Raw genomic sequence first — 27,762 nt, forward strand, 5'->3', positions numbered from 1 at the left:
AGTCCTTTAAGTTACTTTCACCCCTGCTTAGAGGATTCCTATCAGCACAATGTCTCAGCGTGACCTTATGAGATTTGGCAGGATCACAGCACAAGGTGAAAGTGATGAAGTAAAACAAAATGCTATTATTTAAAATAGAACAGAACGTACCCATTCTTAAACTTTGAAATTACCATAATAGGACCAAAGGATTCTTCCTGGGCAAGGTACATATGGTCTTCAACATCTGTAAATACAGTGGGTTCCATGAAGAAACCTAAACAGAGGACACAGATAGGGCATCATTTGCATGCAAGTAAAATATTTTTTTAGTTTGTATTCTCTCCTTCTCTATCTACACAGTACCACACTCCGTTTTCCATATTCTGAGCTAAGTATTGTATAAGCCTAAGCAGCAGATGTAAATATCCACTCTAAATTTTCTTTAGAGAAAGAAAACCAGTATGTACAGACACTTTCACACCAGAAGTTCTATTTTGCTAGAGGTACAGGCCAGGTGTACAGAGGGAAAGGTTTGCTGTTACAGATATATCAACAAACTCTCCTAGTCAAGATTCAGTTTGTACCAGCAAAAAAGTGCTTTTGCTGGAATAAGTTATGCCATTCCCTGAACAAAATAAGCTATGCCGGCAAAAGTCATTTTTAATCGGTATAACTGTATCTACACTAGGGCTTTTGCCACTATAAAACTATCGCCAAAAAAAAAATCACCAAAAACCCCCATCCCTCACCGATGTTACTATGCTGGCAAAAGTTTTTAGTGTAGACCTGACCTAAGTCTCAATTTAGTTTCTGGTGTGTCAGCTGCACAACTTCTATTAATGCTATATGGAAGCTGTGCTATGAAAGTCGTATGTATCAAGTGAGGACTATTCCCCTTCGTCTCTATATGAAAGCCAGTACTAGCAAAGAAATATTGTACAACAGGCTGAGTTTCTCCTTACATGTAAATATTTGAAGAGTTCTTCAGTATGAGCCATCTCTTTCTTCCAGGTCTTTATGCCAAGTGATTTTCTCCAGGACACTGACACCCTACTTTATTTAGGTATACTTCATAGAGTCCTCTACCTTGGTGGCAGTGGGAAAGATACCATGTAGCTGTCCTTCAGCTCATGTTGTACTGTATTTCCATGAGTTTATTCCTCTTTGTGCTACACAACAGAGGGAACCATGTGGGCTTTTATTTAAAAATGTAAAAATTCAAAACATCTCCAGGTAGTATTTTACCTGGTCTACATACTTGTCTTCCTCCGTACACTAATGTCGCTCCTTCTTTCACTCCAATTTCACAATATTCCAGCAGCTTTTCCAGATGAGCCTTGTGATTCTGTGGACCGTGATCTGTTGCTCTATCGAGTGGGTCACCAATTTTCATCTTTTTGATTTCTTCCACCTACAGGTTACCCAATTAAAATGAAAAGTTACATAGTATGACACACTGGCCAATTTTTTTTAAGTGACTAGTGACTATAGTACTTCAGTGTTGGGGTGCCCAAGTTTAAGACCCCTTGAAGGGACCCAATTTTCAGAAGGAGTACTTAACACTTTCTGAAAAGCAGGCTTTTAAGCTGTTTCAAGTTGGGCACCCAAAATCACTAGTCACTTTTGAAAATCTTGACCATTGTTTTTAGTTATTCATTTTTAAATTTCTTCTGCTACTGTGTCTGGCATTGAGAATGTCATTGTTTATTAAGTTAACAGTGTGGTAAACAAGATACTGAAGTTATTTCCTAGTCTAAATAGCAATAAATAACTGAGTTTTCACACAGCAGTGTTGAAATTTTAATGGTGAACATTAGATACTCTTGTATGATCCCTGCTATACTTCCAATCTTACCATATTTTTTTCCCATATTCACAGTGGTCTTAAGTTTCATGGATACAAATTTGGCAATTTTTGCTTACCCAAATGTAGAGATATAGTTGATAGGATAACGTCTCTTTATAAGTGTGTCACTTCTCACTGCATTTCTTGGGCAAGTGTCTCCTATTTGCACACCCTTTTCATTGCTTCATGATAGGAATCATGATTTCCCAGCGTCAGCAGCGATTGAAAGTTTAAATAACTTGCATGATACAGAAACTTGTGTGTGTGTGTGTGTGTATAAAATGACTTGATCTTCGCTTTACATTGTTACTGCAGAATTTATTTTGAACATGAGCCCTTTAAATATCTTACCACTCTCCTAACAAATTCATCGTGAACTGATTCTTCCACAAACAGTCTGCCAGCTGCAATGCAGTTTTCTCCCTTGTTGAAGTATACTGCTCCCATGCCCTGTGTCAGAAGAAAACACTATACTGATACTTGGTTTTATTAATTTCCCACTCCAGCTATTCCCTGGGGCTACATTCTTTTTTTTCTCCTATGGATGGATCTATCCATGTATAGAACTCTTCTTTAAAAGGGCAATATCAGCATAAAACTAATTGAAAAAATAAAAATGTTTTCTTACCTCTGGGGTAAATCCTACTCTTCTTCCCTCTACCTTCTCAACATAAACACGTGCATGAACAGAGATGGCCCTGGATGCAGTGGAGCTGCTGTGTGTGGAGGCAGGATTTAGGGAGGTGCACACTCCCTGCACACTGTTGAGCGAAGCTCCATAGAGACACTGTGCAGCATCATGGAAAAGGAGTTTGGAAGCAAGGCTGATGAATACACAACTCTGCTGATCCACTCCCCTTATGGAGGGCTATGAGAGCAGTCACAGCATGTGACCCAGTGGAGAAGTATGTGTTCCCATCCTGTCAAATGCACAAAGAACCTCCCCTACATCAAGCCTATGGACTCAGGCCTCATGGAGGAGGGACAATTTGCCCCTGTTACTAACCAGTGACCATCAGAAAACTTTAAAAGAAAACGTGTTTTTTTAATGGGAAAAAATACTTTCATGAAAAAATTTGTTTCCATTCTCTGACTGGCTCTCGCACTATCTCAGATGATCAAACCATAAAGAGATTTTCAAAAATCAATTTGCTTTTCATAGTGCATGCTGTTCTCCTCCCCTCCCCCCTTTTAACTCTTCCTGGACAATAAAAAATGGATTGGAGAGTCAGCTTCACTGTTTTGTATTTCATGCAATAGCACAAAGTTGTTTGAGTTCAATGGGGCTCTATCTAGGTATGGGGGTTCACAATAGCAGACCTAACTGTAGGATTAGGGCCTAAACTAACTATATCATGTAGCAACTAAGTCTTTTTGTAATGAGTGATGTAGCATATGCTAGAGTTACATTGGAAATAGATCCCTTCAGTAGGAAATAGGATCTTATAATCTACTAATTTTCCTCTATGCATATATTTTTGCAAATTTTAGAAGACAGATGTTAAGGTTGGATGGGAAGTATAAGTTACGCATGTGGGTGATAGTGAGTCATTAAGGATTACATGGCAGTGCGGAACTGACTGAATCTCGACTTAATTTCCAGACTTTTTTTTTTAAGCATTTGGAGGGGTTTTAAGAGTCAATTTTTTGTAAAATAAATTTTTTTGCAGTGTTAACATGATTCCATGGAAACACACTTTCCACCTTTACTCTTTTTTAATTTTTTTTTTGGAGAACATTCATGTCTTTTTGAATAAGCCCCGAAAGTTTAAACTGTGTTGGCATACAGCCTAGAGAAGGGGAGCCCTGCTTCAACATACTGTATGAGGCTTAAACTGTGGCTATCCTCTTGCGTGTTTTAGCAAGCCTTGAGGAGGGGTGCATGTGAGAAAGGGAATTAGAACATTGTTTCTTAATATGATGCATTTACAAGGTTTTGAACATGTTTTACTTTGAAGTAACCTTACCATTCTCACAGCTTTGTCAAGTTCACAGTCCTCAAAAATGATCAGTGGGGATTTACCACCAAGTTCAAGGGAGACTTTCTTCAGATTACTGACTGCACAGCTATGGAAAGTTGTAAATAATTACTGTATATACTAGATCATAAGCCAGTTCGTTTATAAGCCGACCCCCCCAAGATGGATAAGTAAAAATGGCAAATTTTATGACCCATTCATAAGCCGACCCTATAATTCAGGGGTCGGCAAACTTTGGCTCCCAGGCATCAGGATAAGCCGTTAGTGGGCTGAGACATTTGTTTACCTCAAGCATCCGCAGGCACAGAGGTAAACCTAAGTAAACAAAGTGTCCTGGCCTGCCAGTGGCTTACCTTAATGGGCCGGGACAGCAACTGGTGGGGAAATTTTTTTTGAGGGGGGGAGAAACTGGGGGTCAGGGAAGTAACCCCTGTGACCACCTCCCACGTGACCCCATCCCTAACTCGGGACCTCCCCACATGACCCTTCCCCATGTAACCCCATTCCACCCCACCCCTAGCCCGGGACCCCCACACTCTCCCCATCCCATCCCTTCCCACCTTAGGTGGAGTGGGCCAGGGGAGGATGTCTCTGGCCTGGCCCTAGCTGCTCCGGCAGGCCAGGCAGTACGGCCACAGCCTGCCAGCCCTGGAGCTGTAGCTGCTTCAGAGGCTTGGGGAGAGCCGTGTGGCCAGAAGAGGAGAGACTCTGGCCCCACCTCTTCCCTTCTGGCTCTGCTGGCTGTGTTGCAGGGGGAGGGGGCTGTGTCCCACCACTCCCCCCTCTCTATAACCATTCATAAGCTGACCCCCCTTCTCTGATGCTTCCTTTTTTTAGTAAAAAAATTCTGTTTATGAACTAGTATATACGGTGTGTAAAATTAACATTCAGACATCTTTTAGTAATGAAATTATTTTCCCTAAGATCAACTGGTGAAAATGTATAGCATATATCTATTTTTGGTTTTGGACAGTTGGACTTAATAGCAAATGATATTTCCACCTTTTAATGAAGACAAATGACTAAATATATTCCCATCCACAGTCTTCATGTCATTTTAATATTATGTGCAAGATGTAGTTTGCACATCAATGCAGGAAACAAACATTGATTAATCTACAGTATAAAAAAGATCTAAAACATCTTCTGAATATAATGAATACAATACCTCTTCATGATCTGTTTACCAATAAGAGTTGAACCAGTAAATCCAAGTTTGCGGATATCTGGGTGTTCAGACAAGTGCTGTCCCACTAAACCACCTGTATTATCGTGTTATATGGGAAACAACTAATTGGAAAATGTACATACAATTCTTAACATTCTAATAGTCCAGTAGGCCTGTCAGGTTAAATAGCATCTAATTTCAAAAAGAAGTATCCTTACTTATGTTACTATTAACACCTCAGATTAATAAAACTAAAACCACAATGGCACAAATCCCTCCCTTCACCAATGGAGTCGAGAACTTCATCTCTGATACTTGGACTGCTGAGAGAATAACCCAGTTTATATTTTAAACTCGGATCAGCTGACATATGTACTGTTTCACTGAATCAGCCCCACAGTTATCTTGGGGCTTGTCTTCACTAGGAAATCTTATGTCTAAACATGATTGTGAGGAGGTGAATTAGCTGATGTAATGTTAAATTGTCTCCACCGACTAATCTGTCACACTTAGCTAACTAGATTTCTCACAATCTTATTGAAATATTTCCTACTGGTAACAAGCTTTGGAGAATAAGAGGAGTCCTACAATCAATAGCATTATGTTTCTCTGTATTATAAACGGTTCTTTGACGATTTATATATTTTTTGTTTGAATTAGGAATGTGTAAATGAGGGGTAAACAGCCCTGGCTAGCACCACAGTCATTCCCCATTCAGCTCAGAGAATACATGTGCAATGATGGATCAGTTTTGTAATGTGAACAAAGATCCACTAAGGAGGAGGAGAAGTCCACTCCGCAGTTTTCACCTGACTGGTCTGCAGAGGTGAAAAGCTAGATCACCAACAACTTCACCTCACCTCAGTCCTTTACTTAACTGTTCTCAAGTACAGTTCATACCGAACTATATTTTGTACAGAAAAATAATTAGGTCAATGCTTTACCTGAACCAGGCAGAATATTTACAACGCCTTTGGGAAATCCTGCTTTAGCTGAGAGCTCTGCAAACTTTAAGGCAGTCAAAGGAGTCACCTAAGTATGTACAAAATAGTCAGATTAGGTCTGCTATTTTAGTTAAATATATCGTGAAGTATTTAATGTGCAATACGTTTTAGCCTATTGCAATATGAATCTTACATTAGTTCATATTTTTACAAAGCTGACAAAGTGACATTCCCTTAGAAAAAGGAGTTCATGTTGTTCACGTCCAAGATTAACTATATTCTGAGTACACATGCATCTCACAGTGCAACCTCCTCTCCCCCTCTTCCCTAACCATAGCTCCATACAACAAAGACATCGACAGACAAACAGAAAGATTTAATGTATTCTCTAATTTGAGGGTGCCAAGAGTACTAGTGAAGACAATGAGTGCCTTGTATCAGTGTGGGAATAGCTACTGCTTTACATGTTTTTTTACAGCATGCAACAGGTCAGTCAATGGATGGAGTGAATGGAAGCTTTGCATGAGTAGGGACTGGAGGATAACACCCATAATTTGCATTTTCCCTTTTGATTTTACCTGTGCTGGTTTGAGAACTAACGTGTTGCCTGCAGCCAAGCATGCTGCACTCTTCCATGCAAGCATCATCAGTGGGTAATTCCAGGGGATAACAATTGCACAGACTCTTAAGATCGGGAAAAATATGAAAAAAGTTACATTTTCATAACAGTTTTTGAAAGGATTTTCTATTTGTCAAGGTTAAAACTAGTCTGCAGTCATTAGGAAGAAGACAACAGCCTTACCCTATGGGTTCCTTCTTGGTGAATGTTAGGTTATGGTTTGGGCGTGCTTGGCTAATCGGGATTGTAGACCCCTAAAAGAAAGACAATGGATTTAAAGAGTATATCTCTAGAAAGGAAAACTAAAATGCACCAATTACCTAACCATGTTTGTTTCAGAAAAATCACTGCCATCATGGAAGGCGTCACAGCCAGATTTGTTCTGTTAATGGGATGCCAGAGAGAGAAAGATGCTGGAATATTGCTACTGTATAACCTTCTACCAAGAATAGGAGGTACATCTCCTCTACAGCACTTCACATTCTTAACCAGCTTATCTGGCACCACGAGTTAGACTCTAAATCCCTTTTTCCCCAATAGGAAGCATAATATGCTCCTATCATGTTTCCAGGAAGACTCTTACTAGGTAAAATTCTAATTCTGTCACCCATAATTTTGAATGCCTCATTTCCCTGTGTTAAAGTTGTTCTTCTGGGCTGTACAAGCAAAAGGCAGTACCAGTAAAGAATAAGTATACAGAAGCATTGTAATTTGTTTCTGACTTTGGGTAACTGCTGACAAATATTAGCTTGCCTGAATTTTGTCACACCATCCAGCAAAGTATCTGAATGTTTGCACAGACATTCCTACATGGGTCTTCAAAGCTAAAGTGTAGACAGCTCCTGAGTCAATGGCCTCAATTGTTGCTAATTCCTCTTGGTGTTCTTCCATCAGGTCAGCAAGTCTTTTAATTAAAACACAAGTGAGAATCAAAAACAACAACACTGGGAAACGACACCTCCAACTATACCTAACTTACAAACATGATGTGGGACTGCAAAATACTGCAACTCAGGCAAAATTTCCATTGACTTCAGGATTGGGACCTTTGGCTATTTGTTAACCTAAATAAGGGCCAAATACCCAATAAAGTCAATGGGAGTTTTTTCATTGACTTAAAAATGCTCTGACATCCACACTGCAATACAGAGACCAAGTCAAAGTAACCATATCCCAGAGCCCCTAACCCCTCCCCCGCAATTCTGAAACATGGCCACTCTAACCCTAGGACAAGGAACGTCCATCAGATTCAGATGGATTTTTCAGAGGAAGTAAAATAAAGTTAAGAACCATGAGCAAATATAGCAACACCCCTTACATACCTGTACATTAATCTCCCTCTTTCCCTTGCATTCATTCTTGCCCATTCACCATTTTCAAATGCATCTTTTGCTGCTGCTACTGCCTTGTCAACATCAGCCACTGAAGCATAAGACACCTTTGCTATTATCTGTCACAAGACAGCTAAGTGTTAGCTCACATTTAAAGTGGTGTTACATGCAATACTTCCTTTCTCTCTTTTTTTTTAAATTTAAATATAAACAAACATTTAATTTTCTAATGGCTACCAATTATGCATGGATCAATCAGGTTCAGAAAAGCTCAGACACCATTGATGGTGGTGGAATTCGGAGGATTGTGTGAACAGCCAGAATTCTGGATCCCTCTTTCCTCAAACTCTGCTAACAGCAGAGCACACCCTCATGACTTATTTTATTTCTTCAAAGATCACATTAACTTACTGATGTGACAATGAAGACGTGGAAAAGCTTAGTGTCTGGCACGACAATAGAATGCCTAAAAATTCTAGAATACCATCTGGATATTGCCTCCCTGGAATGGTGTATTTGTTACAGGTATCACCATAGATGGAAACTTATATTTAAGATGCCTTAAGAGAATACCAAACTGCTCAGGCTGTACTTGGTTCTGGCCTCATTAATAATGGTATAACTAGCTCCATTGACTTAAGTGGAATTCAGTTACTCCTGATTTACAGGTTTCAAAGTAGCAGCCGTGTTAGTCCGTATTGGCAAAAAGAAAAGGAGTACTTGTGGCACCTTAGAGACTAACCAATTGTTGTTAGTCTCTAAGGTGCCACAAGTACTCCTTTTCTTTTTTCCTGATTTACTGTGGCATATATGAGATCATAATCAGGGCTGTTATTTATAACTTTTCAGTTAACAGTTGCTCAGCCAAGATTTGGTACTTTTTGGAAAAAAAATATGCATATTGAGAAGTCATTTTAAAAAGTGATTTAAAAGGACACTTTCAAGGCAAATTTCCCCTAAACTTTTACAAAACTTCTGACCAAGAGAAATGTGCTCAAGACACTAACAAAAATCCCAGTGGAAACATTTTTTAAAAGAACAAATAAGTACCCCCCTGCTCTGTCTGCAAAGTATGAGAACCTGCTAGTGAAACTGACTTAAAACAGATTATAAACATAGTGAAATTAATCAGCCAGTTTTCACTATGCTGCCTAAAATGCAAAAAGTGAATAAAAAGCATAAAAACTGAAAAGTAAATTAGATTAAATTATTAACATTTCAAGATAACTAAAAGTTGAAGAAATTTTTTAAAAAGTTTTGATTGTAAAATAGTAAAGGATTCTTTTTAAATGTACTACATAATTTTCAACTTGGCAATATCCTTTTAATGTTTCAGATTATTTATCCAGAAATGTAGTATTCAGAATAAGCCAGTATTTATCACATGCAGAAATTACTCACTGATCCATCTGTTGGGTTTATAGTGTCATATGTTTTTCCCTCTTCAGCATTCATAAACTGTCCATTTATAAAACACTGGTAAGGCATCTTCACATTCATATTGTTAACATTTTTTGAAACCTATCAGTGAAAGAAACACAACATTTCACGATTTTGTCATGAGTCTCATGACCATTATTGTTTTCCTTAAAGCACCAGCTCCTGGAGTCAAGTGGCTATGTGATGATTTCAGCCTTCATTCTTAAAAAAAAAAAAATTCTAGCTCTTGTTGCTATGGAGAAGGCTTCAAAATGTGAGCTCGGTGCACCCTAAAGGCTGAAAAAGCAGAAAGCAAATAAAAAGAACCCCAAATCTATTGTTACTTAATCTCATGATTTTAAAGCCAATCTCATGATTTTTGACAGGTTTCAGAGTAGCAGCTGTGTTAGTCTGTATCCACAAAAAGAAAAGGAGGATCCGATGAAGTGAGCTGTAGCTCACGAAAGCTTATGCTCAAATAAATTGGTTAGTCTCCAAGGTGCCAAAAGTCCTCCTTTTCTTTTCATGATTTTTGGTGAGCCTGACTCATAATTTTTGAACATTTGGGGTTGGCAATACAGCATATATGGCTGTCAGTATCCATCGCTAAGGCAAAACTAAATAGGAATTGTACTTCCTCCGAGGAGATGAGCCCAAATTATTAAATGGATTAATTAATCTGTATGGTTTTACTAGTGGATATCCAGGATCAAATCATCATTAGAGCCTCAATACAGCAAGGTATTAAAATAGGTGTGTGACTAAGTAGGTTTATAATCCAACTGAAGTCAACAGCCCTACTTATGTGTTTAAAGTTACTGTGACTCTCAGAGCTCCTTTATGTCAATTAGTAAAGGGCTCATCCAACACAATGTTGGCAGAATATTTAGCCAAGCAGGGACCTGTAAGGTATCATATGAAAACGGGTGACATGCTGGTCACGAATATTGTTGCATGATGTATGTACAAGTTGTTCATAAAGACTTTATGTATGTGTGCTGGAAATAAGTTCTTGTAATATGTTTTGGAGGCAGCTGATAAACAAGCCTGCCCTTAACAAAGGAATATAGATTTACCTGTCTGCATGGCTCTAGTTATGAGAAAACAGCATGGCTTAATCACAAGCAAAGGACAATGAAAGTACAGTTGCATCTAAGGTAAAGAAAGTGATCAAGTCAACTGAGAAAGCAAATTGACAAGAGGATGAAGAAAGAGCTTGGTGCCCAAAGAACAAGCAGCAGGGGAGAGGAACTTTGTCTTGGTTTACTTTTCAAAGAATACATTTCAAAAGTTTTCTGGACTATGGAAGGGAACAAAGGGGACTCCTTTGTTATCCATCTCTTTGGGGACAACGTGATAAGCACTCTCTGATTCTGTAAAAAGTGGTCAATCCTCCTGCCTGAGTGACTGGAGATGCTCATAGCTTGATGTAAGTGAAGAAGCTGCTTAGGCAAAGATTGTAGCTTGATTTGGTTTTATATCCCTACCTATCCTGGACAGCCATTGATGGGCCTATCCTCCATGAATTTATCTATTTCTTTTTTGAACCCTGTTATAGGCTTGGCCTTCACAACATCTTCTGGCAAAGAATTCCACAGGTAGACTGCATTGTGTGAAGAAATACTTCCTTTTGTCTGTTTTAAACCTGCTGTCTATTAATTTCATTGCGTGCCCTGTAATTCTTGTGTTAGGAGAAGGAGTAAATAATACTTCCTTATTTACTTTCTCCACACTGGTCATGATTTTATGTATCTCTATCATATCCCCCTCCGCCCCATGCTAGGGTTCCTTGGAGGAGAGTCTGTTGCTGTTTTCCTCAGAAAAGCAGATTTTTTGTGGGCATGATGACAGAGATACATGAGCAAGGCACTCTAAGGAAGTTTACAATACCTACGTGTGCAATACGCATGAATCCATCCACTGCTATTGATCTCCCAGTTTCATGAGCAATGGAATTCACCAAATTTCACCTCCATCCCCAGTCACAAATAAATGCAAACTACAGAAACGAACCCAACACTCCATCAAAGAAAGTGGGTAAAATGTCAATAAAACCAAAAAAGGCTTACATAATCTATGACTAATTCTTCTTCTTCATCCTCTCCCCTCAGTTTCCTCACAGCCATCTGAATAAAGTCTGCAAACTTAGTGGCCATATACACATCTTCATTTTGCAGCTGAAGTCCACCATATTTTTGTTTGATCTCTTCAATCATTCTGAAAATTGCAGAGAAATAGTAGGTTGATCTTTACACTGAAGTATTGTTGAGACAGTCAATTATTTGGAGTAGGGTTTTGGTTGGTTGTGTACAATGTGTTGGCTTTTTTGTGTGCATGCTATTACTCTGTAGCTGTACTGTATTACTGCTAGCCATTGGGCTATATGGGGTCCTCAGTTGTACACAGCAATTGTGGAGGTGTTATTAGGGTCAGAATTTGGCCCAATGGCTTTGAAATACTCTGAGGTAACATTTTAGGGATAAATGGCAAATGATGAACATTGTGTCCCATGTAACAGGGTGCACTCCGTTCCTGCCTTCTAGCTTCACAGAAACTGCTCAGACTTCACCAGTTAGTTATCCACACAGTGCCGTTTAGTTCAGATTCCTGTGCCAACCCCCTTACAGTTCTGTGCAACAATGCTATTTGCAGTGTCCCTTGTATCATCAGCCCTGTCCCCGGGGGTCTGAGAGGAGAAGTGGTCTCCCTTCCTTGAGAGCTCTCAAAGTTTGGACTTGGACTCAGCCCTGCTCCTCTCCCCTTGCACTTCCTTCCTGTGCCTTTTTAATCACTCCTCAGATGATGGGCTAATTAATCCATTAGCTCACCCAGTCTGATTAGCAGATTCCATTCCATTCCCCATTCAGACCTCTCTGGGGAAACAAATTAGTGCCAGAGAGATCAGCTGACTGGCTAGCTCCCAGCACTGTTACCTCATGCAGGTATTGTTCACTCTATTTAGTGCAGCTCAGGAGTTGTGAATCATGTCATATTTGGTGGATTATTAATAGCAATGATTTTGGTAAAACTCTCAAGGGCTTCTCATGTGATGGCTGTGGACATTTGGGGTAAAGAAAGGAGCGATGCTCACTGATGTGACCTGACACAGCATGGTGACCTCACTGCATTTGGGAATAGTGGGCTCAACCCTCCTTGCGCATATCCCCACTGATCTGAATGGAAGTTCGGCACACAGCTGCAGAATTGGGCCCACGGATTTGGACTAGCTGTGTCAGAGCTCTACAAATATCTGCCATGGTACTCCCTTAGTTTTGGGGCTAATCCTGCCCTTGTTATTCAGGCAAAACTCCAATTGAGGACAATGTCATGAGAGTCGGGAGTATTGCTTGAGTAAGCAGGGCAAGGGCCCAATCTTGCACTGACTTTGGTCGGTGAAGGATCTGATGTGGCACTGGGATCACCTTATTAGGTTTCTGGAAGTAGGAAAAGGAAGTGGTGAGTGTGGTGAAAAAATGCATTTAAAATCATTTTCTCTTTACTGTTTTGTGACTTCTGATTGGGGAAGAGTGGGGAAAGGAAAAAATCACAGATATCATGAGAACCATAACAAGGTCACAACTATCATTTATCGCTTCGAAACATGGCTATTTAAAATATAAAAAAGTTACCTGACAACATGCATCGAGGATGCTCCAGATTTGAAGAAGTCTGTAGAATCCTCAATTACAGCAACATTGCTCAAAATTCCCTTCCAAATGGACTAAAAAGTATAGAAAATAAATGAGGCATTAATACAAACAAACCCCTCTAATGGCATAAAACATCAGTTCACTGACACTAACCTAGGTCTGTGTGTATATTTTTAAACATAACAGCTTCTTTAAAATCAATTACTTCTAGGGATAATAAAAGAGGAAGCCAGAAAAGCAAATGAGGATTTTTGCTGTAACCACCATGCTAATGATTTGCATGTATACAGTTTGCATTTTTTTTAGTGTGGCAGATGAAATTACTGTTGACCCTTTGGCCTGAGCAGTTAGCCAGCATGCGGGGCTTTGCAGGTTTGTTTTGATCTGGGGAACTGATGTTATTAGTTGTCTGAGTACAAGCTATTTCTTTGTTGCAATCAGGGGCAGCAGAATGAGGTTGCGGGCCATGGAAACATTGTGGGTGCTGATATATGTTTCCTCTCCCACAATATCTCATGAAGGTGAGAGTGGAACCTGGTTATGCTTCCACCCCTGCATGCATGCATTGGGGACAGAGGTGAGAGCGGAAGCCTGGGGAGGGGCTGGAGATCAGGCTGGCTGTTAGGAGGCAAGTAGGAACAGACAGCTCTCCTCTCCCCACCTTCCAGCTACCACAGGTCCCAGCAGAGACATCCAGTCCAGGGAGGAACATATGCCCCAGCTGCCAGGTTGTGGGAGAGTGCACAGGCACCTGGGTTGGGGGCAGGAGAGCACTGGCACATAGGGCATCAGCTGCTGAAGAACTGCCGGGATGCCCATTCCCAGCCAGCATCCGGCTTCCACAGGGAAGAGAGCTGCGGGCTGGGCAGCTCCCAGCAGCTTCCGATCTGTTAGCTCCTCGCAGGTGGTGACCGTTTTCAAACTGTGGGGCACATCTCCTTAGGGCAGCGGGCCACCCAGTTTGAAAACCTCTGTGCTAAATAGAAGGCAGAAATGACTCCATGTCCTCCCCCATGTGTTGCCTCTAGTTTGGGGGGGCAATGCCCCCCATGCCCTCCCCAATCGCCACCCGTTTACAGAGCACGTACACAAAGTCCTGGTTCCCCAAACACGGTAGGAACAAATAGCAGCAGGCAGTTTCTTTGCTCACATTTTCCAAGCCTGCCTCTGCAGAAAATCCTGTGCCCAAGGAGCTCTGTCCCTCTGCTCCCTCTCAGGGCCATGCTTCATTCTCTTGCTTCCTGGTGACCTTCTCACCACACAGCTTGCCAAGCAATCCCTTTTAGGCTGTGCATTTGCCATCACTCCCAGGGAACTGCTCAGATTTTGCTATGTGGCCAGTTATCTTGGGCGGTAGTCTCCCATTATTTCCAGCAATTGTTACATAAAATGGGTTTAACTGCTCCTTCCCCCTAGCCTGAAAGAAGGGTGGTTAGCACACCCATTGGCTTCAACCAGATCTGCAATAGTCTAAAGCTCAAAGACCCACTTGACAGCCATTAGCACCTTCCAGCATAACGTTCCATTATTAGTAGTAGTACTATAAAAATATTCCTGTTGTGCATGAAAATTATTTTCCCTAATATTACGTTGTATAACAATGCAGCAAAATACAGTGCAATACCAACAGTTTTCTTGCCTATCTTTCTTATAACCTTAATCTTCCAAATAACACCACCACTTTAGATGTATAGGATCTGATCCCCTGAGGCGTGAAGAGGGCGGGCTGAGGAGGACTGGAGGATTTGGTAGTTGCGTATGTGCAGCAGGGACTTTTGGCACTGGGGAAGGGCTGCGAGGTAGTGCTATAGAATAAATACTCTAGATGGATATTTCTGTTAAAATGGCAGTGTAATTGCTGCGAATGTGCACATTTAAATTGTTACAAATCAGTTTCAAGTTGTCTCCACTGAGTCAAATAGGGCAATTCACACCCCTAAGAAATATTGTTTCTTAGGCTATGTCTACACTATGCAGCCATGTACAGGTCAGACTTCTGTATCAGATAAAGACTGACTACAGGACTTTCATCTCAGAGAGAGACCCAAGAGATGTGTCTTCCGTAAGATCCTTTAATGTTCTGCCACGTATGGCTGAGGTTAAATATGGGATGTCACACATGGTGCACTATATACACTGAACAGTATAATACAGTGTAGCATTCCGTTACAGGAACCCTTGAGTATGAACCCGCAGCATCCCCACCGGGGAGTCCAGCACAGCACTTTCATGCGCAATGATCTTCACGGCCCCAGAGTCTGAACTGTGGAGCAGTGTAGACAAGCCCGCAGATTCTGTTTTAGAAATAGGATCAAATCTTGCTGCTGAATGTTTCCATGAAAAAAATGATGCCAGCTTCTCCAGTTTGTTTGGTGTCTGAAGGCCCCATTGTTGAGGGAGAGGTCATGCTGGTTCTCTGACTCTGCTTTGAAGTGTGTCTGCCACTCATAGGATATAATCCAAAACCATTCTCTTCTCGACCTGGTCTTTAGAATCAATCACTTATATCTAAAGAAAAAGCTTCTAGGACCATATATACATTTGTAAACGCCTACCCTGATCTCCAAACACATCTGAACTAATTTCAATAGCTTAACATTCATTCTTGTACTTTTGTATATATTTTGTTAAGAAATAACTTGCACCTTTAAATAAAAGTTATATCATGTCTGTACCTAGACATCTTTAATGCTTTTCTGTAAACTAATATCCTGCTGAACTAGTTTACAGAATTACCTTGATATCTTCCGCCATCTTTTTCTCCTCTTCTGTAAGTTCTATGACAGACATGTCATCAGATGAAAAGTATTTAGATGCAGGGATCATTTTTCCATCTTCAAATTGTAGATTTCTCACCAACAACTGAAAAAGAGGGGATATGATTTAAGTTGATGGAAAGGCTGTAAAACGTACTAAGGAGAAATTAATGTGTTAATTCAAATAATAATGAAATGAGTAAGTGTCTGGTAGGAAATCTCAAATCTGTGATAAAGATATCTTTAAATATTTTCTTCACCACAAACTATAGTAAATACAGGTACAATTTAACAGATCATAGAAATTAACATATGATGGGGGGTAAGGAAATGCCTGTAAGGATCAGTGGGACATGAACACAGACCTGCAAGGTTACTGGACAACCACCATTCCCACGCTGCCACCTGGTGGCATCTGGAACCTACTTACTCCCTGCAAACAATCTGCTGAGGTTCGCGGGAAGTTCTACCCAGAGTAATCTGACTGACACTGGTTTTAGCAATCCCTGATTGGCACCTTGTTCCTGTATAAGTCCATGGGGCGTACCAGCAAGTGCCCAGGCAACAATGAGAATCCTTAGCTACTCATCATGACTACCCTGCTTCCCTGTTAGTGAGCTCCTGGTTCTGATCTCAGCTCTGACTTCAATTCTGACTCCCAATCGACCCCTGGAACTCTGACACGGACCCAGTATCGGCCAGATTCCTGATTCTGTCTCTGACCCTCAGCTTTGCTCATAACTCTGACTTAACCATTAGCTTGATTCTTAACTCTGATCCTGGCTCTGAACCCTGCTTTCAGTTCTGGGATCCCAAGCTCCCATTACTAGTCCTGCCTACCTTCACCCAGGATCCTGACAATACCTAAGATAAAGAACAGAATAGCATTTAGCACTCTTCATGAAATAACAGAAGATTGACATGTTCATGGCTGATTACCTGGCTGCTATCACTAGCGTTGCAAAGATTACATTTGGATTTGAATGGCATGAAATTTCCATACAGTTTACATTTTCTCCTAATGTTGATCAGTCCATACAGTTTTTCACCTCCCTTACCCGTGTCCCCCCGCGCCCCTGCTACACTATTTATCTTGTTGAACACTTACCATCTTTCCATCATTACCAAAAAGAACTAGGCCATTTTTGGCTATAAGCCCAGATTTTGTGGTGCCTTTTATTGCCAACGGTTGTCCAGGAGGCACTGGTCCATCAAGTAATGATGATCCATAGAAAGTAACCATCTACAAAACAAAATGAATGACAGATGCATAGGCTCTAAATCTCTCTCAACATGCTGAAAATGCAATGACACTGTTTTCCGGCTGTTAATGGGGGACAGGCCTTTTGTTCCCTTTACTTGTAAACTGCAAAAATTGTGTGACTATATTATCTGTGGGGCTTCACAACCCACCATATGCAACTCTTTGTCCAAATGCAAGCCCAGGAAAATCCTGTGAGGGACAGCTACTTAACACCAGGCCAGGCCCTTGTTTCTTTTCTTCTTACACTGCAAGCTTTGGGAGGCAAACACAGTATCCATCTCAGTGTTTACATAGTGCTTACCACAGTGCGGCGCAGATCCTGATTAGGGCCTGTGAGCAATATGGTAATATAAATATTAAATAATAATTATAATGACTAAATTGAGTATGCTTGGAAAATCTCCTAACGTTATTTACTAGGACTCAACCGTGAGCTCTGCTGTGGACCTGTGCAGGGGCCAAAGAGGGCACAAGGAGCCCCCCTTACTTCCCTAGACAGGTTACCTACATCACCAGAACCTGTAGGGGAGGGATAGTAGCTGCCAGCAAGCTGCTACTCCGCCCCCAACCTTGACTCATCCTGGTCGATACGAAGTGGGTGGGCCAGAGTTTTGGCTCTGGTCCCAGTGAGCACAAGGAAGCTAGTGCAGAAAGGGAAGCAATCTGAGCTAGCAAATGGACTGGTGCAGAGGACTTCCCCAATCCTGAGCAAGGAGGAACCAGGACCAGGCTGTGACTATCAAAGTCACAATCTGATTCCTGCCCTGCTCCTAGGGTAGTGCAGCTATCTGCTGCCTCTTACTCAGGCTGGACTGTAGGATTAGAATCCAGCCCATAGGGAGAGCCAACCAAAGGCTGGTTTGGTAGCTAAGCAACTATCATGCAGCCATTAAAGTAACTTTAATCTGGTCTCGATATACTTACTCCTGCCTCCGTGCTGGGAGCTGGACTAAAGGACCTCTTGAAGTCCCTATGTTTCTATGATTCTATGACTTTAAAACATTTTAAACAAGGAACATTTGGATCAAGGACATATTGCCTTTTATCAAATTGAAAAGAACAGCTTTGTGATAAACGGTGATGTACTTTTCTTTCTGGTAAATGGTTCCAGCATTCAAGGCCAAAAATCCTTTAACAATAATTCATTTTGTATTTCAATGGCTTGCAATATTATATTCTGGTGTTACCTTGAGACATTAGTATCTCATTATCATTATGTGATATCTCATCATATCTCATTACATAAAGTAAAACTATTTCCCCTTGTTTATTCCTCACCCCACCCCACACTTTTCCTCAGACGTTCTTGTCAACTGCTGGAAATGGCCCACCTTGATTATGACTACAAAAGGTTCCCCCCCCCACAGGTAATAGCTCACCTTAAGCAATCACTCTGGTTACAGTGAGTATGGTAACACCCATTGTTTCATGTTCTCTATGTATATAAATCTCCCCACTGTACTTTCCACTGAATGCATCTGATGAAGTGAGCTGTAGCTCACAAAAGCTTATGCTCAAATAAATTTGTTAGTCTCTAAGGTGCCACAAGTACTCCTTTTCTCATTATGAACAGTAATGTCTAGCTATTTCCTACAGTATCTGGCACTATCTGGCTCTGCTCTCTCTGCTTATGGATTTGAACTAGAGCTCAGTCCCTTTCAGACACACGCTTTTATTTTTTCTTTGAACTAACTGACCCTATCAAATGGACTCACGTCTTGGACTTAGCCATGATTTTTCTGGTGATTGATACTGTGACACTATGTCCCCCATATTCTTCATAGAGATATTGTTATGAGTATGGCATAATTAGGATATATTTTGTGCAAAATAAGGCATATGAGATATCATTGGAAAGGTTATGATTTACTGAATACGATTATCCCATCCGTATGCATGTATCATTTCTGAACCTGAAGTTAGGAATATTGACTATATCAATTACAAGTGGGTTTTCACCTGGGGAATGCCCACTCGACAGAACGCAGTCAGTCTGGATGGGCCATTAGCGAAAACAAGAGGTCTTAGAAGATGTTTATCACCCACAGAGAGTCCTTCCTGAGGGTGTTACAACCAGCCTCTGAGTTATGGCTACAGAAGCATGTGACCAAGTCACCTGGTACTGGAAACTATCTTGGAATACCAATGTTTTTCCACTGACTGGCATCAGAACTACAGAAACAAAGGGTTCCTGCCATATGCAAAAGCTGTTTAAGGCAGGGGAGTGACATCATCGTGGTTTGTTCTTCACTGTCTCCCTGCCCAAGATGACTGCTGTAAACACCTAAGACTGAACTGGGAAAGAAAGGACTGAACCCAGGCTAGAGGATGTCTGGCCTGTGAAAGGAATATCTGGAGTTTTAAGATGCAAGCAAGTCTCTGCAATCTGCCTAAAACAACATTTAGGGTGAAAATTTGCTGCTTATAACCAGTTTCTTTAGTATATTAAGCTTAGTTTGCGTGCTTGTTTTATTTACCAGGTAATCTGCTTTGATCTGATTGCTATCCCTTATCACTTAAAATCTATCTTTTGTACTTAATAAACTTGTTTTCGTTTTGTCTAAAACCTGGTGTGTGGAATTCATAACTGGGGGTGCTAAAAGCTGTTGCATCTCTCTCTCCACATTGAGGAAGGGGACAATTTTCATGAGCTTACGCTGTGCAGTTCTCTGTGCAGTGCAAGACGGTATAATTTTGGGTTTGCACTTCAGAGGAGGATGTGCACTTGAGTACTGGGCAGTTCCTTAGCTGATCTTAGCATGTGTGTGTAAAGCTGCAGCTGGTTGTGTCCCTACCTGTATGTGTGCTGGTTAAGTGCAGTCTGAAGCATGAGGAGAGCTTGGCTGGCTTTGCCTCAGCAATACAGTGTAAAGAGAGCCCAGGCTGTTGGGTCAGGTGGTCTCAGTGGTACCCCGGTTACAAGTGGCACCCTGGGGGCGGGAGGGGAGGGCAACCCATCACAGGTACATTTTATTAAGTGACTTGATCTATATTCTGATTGTTATCAACGGGAGTTACATGTGATCACCAAAAGGAGGCTGCATCTCATCTGTAACTTTTATTACAAAAGCAAATAACAAAGATGGTATGAAAAGTAAGGAAACACTTAAATTTCACATATCATACCTGGCCATCAATCACTGTCCAAGCTCCAGGTACTTTATCATGCCCTCGGATCCAGTTATGCAAAGCTTCTGCAGGCTTGTCCCAAGAAATCTAGGAAATCAAGACACATGATCTGATTCTTTCCTATCTGGCTATAAATAAAGATAACATTTCTTTCCAATAATAACAGCAACAAGTTGTTTCTCTCTTTCAGTTGTTTATTTAAGAATCTAGAAGGGGTCTGGAAAGGAAAGGAAAGGAAAGGAAAGGAAAGGAAAGGAAAGGAAAGGAAAGGAAAGGAAAGGAGACATTCTCCAGATGGCTAGTCGTCAGAGCTGTAAATTGGGACACTATGAATCTTACTCAAAACTGCTTCTGCACAAGCTTTCCTTTTCAAAGTCTCTAATTCATATGATAAGTATGAGGATCACACATGGAGGATGCAAGGGTCCCACTTTATAAAGTTTTTATGACAGATTATATTCATGTTAAAGACACAAGCAGTATGTATGTGTTAGAGATGGGTACAATCACATCAGTGAAAAGAGTCACATATAGTTATAAGCAACCTGTGGGACTCTATAACAATTGATTAACCATTTATTAAAACACTAATCATGTATTAACCCTTTATCATCTCTTTATTAAGCGAAACATTAATACAAGCCTGGGATTCACACAAGGTATTCAAAGAATGAGCCAGTTTAATGCAAGGAACAAGCATGGATCAGGCTGCATTAAGGATCCTTTAGCACAGCCCATCTATGACCCTTGTAATCCTACACAATGCATGCATGATGTTAGCACTTCTGCTGCTATGGGATATGATATGGACTTAAAAAAATATTTATTACAGAACCAAGCCCATGATATTCAGTGGTCTCTCTAGCTTAAACTCAGAGAACATTTTACAGCTATGTTATAAGCTGATGACAACACAGTTTTACAACAGAGAAAAGAAAACATTGCCTCATCCAGCTCTCCTTACTCAGGCAGAACTCGCAATGAACTGAGTCTGAGTGAGGAGAACAGGGTTGGGACCACAGACACAAATTTAACAAGTGTCATAACTCTACAATAATAGATAAATAAAACTAAACAACTCTAAGGCTTCCTTAATAACTCATTTTAATTTTACATGCATCATTTAAGTTAAACAACAGTCCTCGTTTTTCCTTGACAGGTTTCAGAGTAGCAGCCACGTTAGTTTGTATCCGTAAAAAGAAAACAAGTACTTGTGGCACCCTAGAGACTAATAAATTTGTTAGTCTCTAAGGTACCACAAGAACTCCTTTTGTTTTTCCTTGTGTCATCCTCAGCAGCACCCCTCCAGTGTGCCTGGTCTAATATGCATCTTCCCCGGGGGGATTATCAGAACAGCTAGGACTCAGCCATCCTTCCTTACCCTGCTTTGCTGGCGTCCATGATGTCCAGCAGTGTATGGGGACAACCAGAATATGATCCAAGATAATTATCTTTCTAGATCTGGGATCATTTTGGGAAATTCACCTGTAGATCTATGTGTCTCTTCAAAAATGTTAGTCAATAACTTTTTAGGCAGAAAAAGGCAGTAGGCAGCATTTTATACGAAGACTGTCTATAGAGGCTACAGATTGAAAGCTTTGCTATGCTGGTTTTTTTACACCTCCTGTTATCAATAGTTTGCACTGTTGTAGCAAAAATAATGGAGGAGTCACAGATAGCACTCTATATAATTTATGGTGGCTTTCCCAGCCTTGGATAAGGTCCCTGCTTAAATAGGTAGAAAAAGCAAGGAAGCTTATTATACAACTGGTCCGGCATGAACAAACCATATAAAATATGTTCCCATTATAGTCCTTATATAGATAATTTAAAAAAAAAAACGTATTTAAAACTCCATCTGTTTGACGGAGAATTAAATTTTCCCAGCATGAAATCTCTTTCTGGCAGAAAGTCCAGTGCTATTTGTTCGGGGGGCGGGGGAAGAAGGTCTAATCCAACTGCCTTTTTCCAGGCAGTCGGATATATTAAGAATACTAAGAAACAGCAACTGTGTAGATGATCCTAGATAGGACATTATGTTGCTAAATATAAAAAGCTGAAGCCAGGGCATAAGAGCTTTGCCTAGGGATCTATTACATCTCCGTGGAATTCATCCAGAAATTTGGGAGGAAAGGGATTCAATATCTTAAGATATTAATAATTTAAATATATCAAAAAGTATCATTCTACCCTGTGAATACAGAGGAGGAATCACTGAATAAGCCTCTCCCTTTTTATTAGTGAAAAGAATGGAGGATGGGATTTTCAGATCCATTTAAGTGACTTAGGAACACAGGTCTCATTTACTTTCAATAAGATTTGTGCTCTTAAGTCCCTTAGGTGCTTTCAAATTCATAGAAGCCAGATCCAACAGTCCATGAAGTCAATGGAATCCTTTCCATCAGTCTCGGGAGGCTATGGATTATGTCCTTGAGGAATAACACCATATTTTAAAATACCAACAGAACACTAGTCATTAGAAGTAGTTGTAATATTTATTTGTAAAATACAAGATCCATTTTAAATTATGTAACTTGAGTCTGAACGCTCTCCCTCTGAAGCCAATGGCAAACTTGAAATGATTGAAATGGGAGCAGGAGCAAGCCCTTACTGTGCAGAGTACTCTATCAAAGACTCAACAGAAGATTAAGTTTCATGAGTGATGGCCATGAGGAACCATATGGTCTCTTGGCACTTGCAGAACCAAATCCTGGGATAGGAAAGAACACAAACCAACCAAGCAGCTCTTGGGTTTGCGCTGTTCTCAGAAAAGGGAATCACAGTCTACTATTGCTTTTTATTTATCTTCTCCTCCCATCAGTTCTGTTTGCTCTCCCCCTATTTCTCTGAAAATGCTTCTCTGCCAACTTTTCCTTTGCCCATGCTGCTCAATTCCCTCCTCCCCTCTCTTCTGCGAATTCCTTGGCATCTCTTGCCTCTTCTCTGGCTGCAGGTCCTGCTGATGGCACCTGTCCTTAAGGCCTGTTCCTGTTACCTCTTGTAATCCTTCTCCTATGCAGATAATCTTTCTCCTTCTTGGTTTCAGCTGCTTTTAAGGAACAGTCTTGTTTGTTTATTTATTTATTGCAAAGAAGAGGCTAGACATCTGTAAAAACAGCTGAAAGCAAAGAGAAGAAACCAATACTATGTGATCTCCTAGCTCTCTCTGTAGCACCAATAAGTATTTTGCAGATCATGAAAGGTTCATGGATCAGAGTTTGAGACTCCCTGATCCAGGTACTTTGTTAAAATGTAATCAAAAGTGAACATGGAAGTACAGAGCATATTTGTTTGACAGTAATAATAATAAAAACAGACGCAGAGAGGTTCCGTAACTTGCTCAAGGCCTGAGCGGAAATCAGAGCTGGGATTAGAATGCAGAAGACCCTGGCTCCTGCTTGTATATACACTCCATTAGATCTCATCTCTCTCTCTCAGGCAGGATGGGCATTTTACTACATGCATATCTCCTACGCACTGCTCCTGAGTTGTATGCTCCAGACTTCACATCTGACCTGGTTAACACATAATTAGTTCAGAGAGAGTATTTAGTACCACAACACACTGTCTTTAAAGACACTGTGTGTGGCACTAACTATACTCAGACAAGTTTGTGCAATTAGCCCCTTAATCTATTTTTGGAATAATAATTTCTACGACTAGAGCTTGTAGAGAACAAGTCAGAATGATAAAATATTTCTGCACTTTCTATCTGTGTCAGACTTGTTCTTGCTAATTAGGACATGGTCCTCCACACACTAAAGTCAAAGCGACAATTCTCATCGACTTCCACTGGAGTAGTACCAATACTCCAGAGATCTTTTGGCACATTGAACATAAAGTGGAACTACATTGTTATTAGCAACACAGTGTTGTTAACACAACAGTACCTCTGCATTTTCTTTCTTCTGGATCCCTTCATATGTTGCCCCTTCTTCAGGCTGAGGCATCTGAGGAGCTTTACCATCAGCAATTAGCTGGACAGCTTCTACCTAAACAGGAAAAAAGCAGTTTTAATTGCTCCAATAGGCCAATTTTTCTCTTTGTTTACACATGCTCTGCCCTCAGTTATACTTATTAGAGTCAGTAGAAGTTTTTCCTATGTAGGGTACAGGACTTGGCTCCTTATTTATTTTTTAATCCAGGGTTGCTGAAGTGTAAGGGACTGATCCTGCAAAGACTTGTGCATTTGCTAACTTTATACACCGCAGGCCCATTCACATCAAGAGCATTACTCACTCACAGTGAATAAAGCTAAGCACTTGCATAATCCTTGCAGGATTGAGGCCTAGCTGAGGGCAGAATATGACCCTATATATTACATTCAGCCTTTCTGTTTTTAACAGTTTGCAAAAACAGCAATGACTTGGCAGATTCCTGTGTAAATCCCTGCCAATATTCAACAGGAAAGGAGGAGGGGATTTCTCAACTGTTCCATGCACATAGCACTTTTTAAAAACAAATTATGTTTTCTGTTATGTTTTGTGTGTATGTGTGATGCACCAGCACACACACCAAAGTCCACACTTTTAGGTTTAAATTTGACTTCCTGATCCACAAGTAAAATAAGGTTCTGGCAATTTTGCTAAACAACAGAGCCCAGACCTGCAAGTCCTTAATCCCCTGCGTCATCTCACTGATTTCAATGGGATTACTCCTGTGAGTAAAGATCTACAGGCTGTGGTGCTCAGATATTAGCAAGGTACAGAAGAGTTAATTTCCGCTGGGGACACTGTCAAACTACAATTGTCTTTGTGCCTTCTGTGACATGTGGAAACAGTCACCTTTTTTTAAATAACAGAACAAAGGAAGCTCTAACAGAAATGTTGTCTCAAATTTTCATTTTTTTAATTTGAAAGCTCCAAGTCTCTGTTTTCTATGATGCTATAAACTATTTGCTGCTGATTAGTCCAGTTTAAAACAAGGCAAATTCAATGCAGGTGTAACTCTATTGAAGTCAAAGGAGTTACATCAGAGATGAATTTGGCTCATTGACTTCAGAGGGAGCAGGATTTATCCCCTACTCAAAATATTGTGGGCCTCCAGTGGTGTGAATGCGCATAGCTCCATTGAAGTCAATGGAATTACTCCAGCTGAAGATCTGGCCCAGTATATTCCAATTTCTTTAGTATCTAATTATATTTCATTTATGTTCAAATTCCAAGAGGATTAACTATGCCAGATTTTTCCTTTTAAAATTTCTGTATTCAGCACAGGCAGACTTACCATAGCTTTTATGCCTTCTGGGAAAAGAAAATTATTATATAAGTCGTCCACGGTATCGTTCCGTCCTACATCACATTCCCGTTGCAGAAGAATTGGTCCAGTATCCAGACCATCATCAGCCCAGAAAATAGTAAACCCTGCTTTTTTATCTCCTTGAATTAAAGTCCTGCCAATAGAATATTTTAGAATAAATATAGAGGAAATGACCTTAGTCACAAATATCAGTCCATTTGATAGTTCATATGCCTGATACAGGCACAATATGGAGATGCATGTGTGTGGAGTCTAATCAGCTTTCTTAGTACAGTCACTTCATTGCTATTATTCAAGGAGCTACAGGCTTGACTCTGCTGATGTGTACACACAATGACATAAGCAAGGCTATAGCCAATGTCTTATGTGTTGTGCTTTGCAGTCCAGTCATTTTTGTTTCATAGTTTATTGTGCTAAATTTTAAATTAATTATAAATGGTACAACAAATGGCACAGAAGTTCTGCAGTGGGATGTGATACCATTTGCAAGTTGGAACCATCAGTACTAACAAAACAAAATAGTACTAATGACTGTGGTTCTACACAGTCTTTTTCATGAACATCTCCAAGTCAGTTACTTAAAATTAACTAAATAAGCTTCACAATATATCTGAGAGGTAGGTAAGAGAAACAGAGGTGGCTTACTACTAAAATGTATTTCCAGGGTGGAACATGACAACTGTTTAACAAAGCACAGCAATGCTACACAACAGTCCTATTCATATTAAGTGAATAGGAACATCATATCCAGTTATTGTCTTCAATGGAACTATGGTAAATTTACATCATCTCAGAATCTGGTCCTGAATTTTGAAAGAATGTTAGCCACACAGGTCCCAATTCCCCTTTGGAGCTACAGGCCCTCCACACTGCTGGAAATTAGGCACAATTGTCTCTACTTGTGTGGCTCAAAACTGACACACAAAATTAGTGAACACCTCTTAAACACTTGGCTGTATATAAATCTCCAACATTATTTCCTGCATGATCTAAATGTTCCTTGGCAGCCTCCCACCTTAGTTTTTGCGGCTTCACAGAACAACAGCAAAAGCTGTAATGATTGCAAGTTGGTGGATTTGGAAAACTATAACGTGGGCAAAGAGGTGACTGCACTGCAGAAGTGAGATTCTCGGTCTCTGGAAATACTAGCAAAAATACCTAAGCTTGTCATATTACTGGCTCTTGCAACCTGAAACAGAACGTCCAACAGAAGAGAAGAGTTGCCTCGCAGATATGGCAGCAGCACTGATGTGCTATAATAGAGGGTATAAGTCTTCAGTGAATTCTAATTATGGTGGATTTAACTACTTAACTACTATTAGCAGCGGAAGATATGTTACTAAACCTCCTCATTCAGCAGTAAAAGTGCACCCCTATGTGTTTGAACTGAAAGAAGGCTTGACATAAGGAAGGACAAGCAGGGCTTGTTTACAGATATAATAAAAGTTTACAGATATGTGAAACCTTACACAGATATGTAAGGCACATATCTAAACCTGTTTCAATTTCCTTCATTAAGTGTTCACCTCTTTCTTTTTATATACTGAATAGAGTTATGTGAGTGAAAACATACTAGGAACATGATTCATAGCAGCAATCTCAGTAGAACACTGAGTAACAAAACTGGTTAAAAAAAATCAGCAAAAATTACACTGAGTCCATGGGCCAAACCTTCAATAAGGCAGCTCAGTCAAAGTCAATAGAATGATGCCAGTTTAAATCAGTTGAGGATCTGGACTCTGTATCTTTCAGAGATATGGGAAATCTAAATAGCTTTGGGGCTTTTTGGTAAAAAAATAAATCATCTCACCAATTGATAGCTGAAGCTCCTCTGTGGCGGGGAAGGATGGATGGATGGTAGATAATTGATCCATGCTTAGGACTGTCAATAACATCCATAGGGATGAACTGTGTACAGAATGGAAGTACATTTAGATCTGCTCCAACTGATTTGTAGGCTTCAACTACTTCCCGGTTAGGCTTGCCCTTAACTCTCCATCTGGGGAACTTAAAAACAGGGGTGCCATCTTTCTCTGCTGCCAGTGCTAAAAAACAAGAAAAATACATCATTTTTTAAAAAAAGTATGTTACATTAAAAATTAAAATGTAACAAATAAGGATGACATAGTATGACAAATCAATCAGATAATTAAATAAAAAATGGCTTCTTTGTATTGATGCTAAAATGCCATTGTACTCTATTGCCCTGTATATACTAACCTGTGCCCACAGAATTCAGATACCTTTGTCATGGGGAGCATGTTACTCTTACTATATAGCACCATAAACAACTACTTTATGGTACTTGTCACAGGGTGGCTGGCTTCAGTGATTAAAGTAGGTTTAGCACCTCTATGCCAGAACAAGTGCCCCCAGTCAGGCCAATTAAGGGGGTGGAGCTGAACCTGGGTCAAGA

General features: G+C 40.4%; 1 protein-coding gene across 1 annotated transcript in view; it reads right to left on the bottom strand.

Annotated features, from left to right (window-relative positions):
- Positions 1–27,762, bottom strand: part of ALDH1L2 (aldehyde dehydrogenase 1 family member L2) — a 51,634-nt gene that overhangs the window by 7,926 nt on the left and 15,946 nt on the right. Inside the window, exons 3-21 of the mRNA XM_084648724.1 lie at positions 27,157–27,391; positions 25,314–25,479; positions 23,978–24,079; positions 20,085–20,174; positions 16,803–16,937; positions 15,675–15,800; positions 12,918–13,009; positions 11,358–11,505; positions 9,271–9,390; positions 7,861–7,988; positions 7,292–7,442; positions 6,722–6,792; positions 6,498–6,603; positions 5,920–6,007; positions 4,976–5,069; positions 3,796–3,895; positions 2,180–2,278; positions 1,228–1,393; positions 151–256 (exon numbers count right to left, since the gene is read on the bottom strand). Of these exons, the coding sequence (XP_084504850.1) occupies positions 151–256; positions 1,228–1,393; positions 2,180–2,278; positions 3,796–3,895; positions 4,976–5,069; positions 5,920–6,007; positions 6,498–6,603; positions 6,722–6,792; positions 7,292–7,442; positions 7,861–7,988; positions 9,271–9,390; positions 11,358–11,505; positions 12,918–13,009; positions 15,675–15,800; positions 16,803–16,937; positions 20,085–20,174; positions 23,978–24,079; positions 25,314–25,479; positions 27,157–27,391 (2,323 nt within the window). The remainder of the gene's footprint in view (positions 1–150; positions 257–1,227; positions 1,394–2,179; positions 2,279–3,795; positions 3,896–4,975; positions 5,070–5,919; positions 6,008–6,497; positions 6,604–6,721; positions 6,793–7,291; positions 7,443–7,860; positions 7,989–9,270; positions 9,391–11,357; positions 11,506–12,917; positions 13,010–15,674; positions 15,801–16,802; positions 16,938–20,084; positions 20,175–23,977; positions 24,080–25,313; positions 25,480–27,156; positions 27,392–27,762) is intronic.

The sequence above is a fragment of the Lepidochelys olivacea genome (genome assembly GCF_965140295.1).
Source record: "Lepidochelys olivacea isolate rLepOli2 genome assembly, chromosome: 1".
Taxonomy (NCBI): domain Eukaryota; kingdom Metazoa; phylum Chordata; order Testudines; family Cheloniidae; genus Lepidochelys; species Lepidochelys olivacea.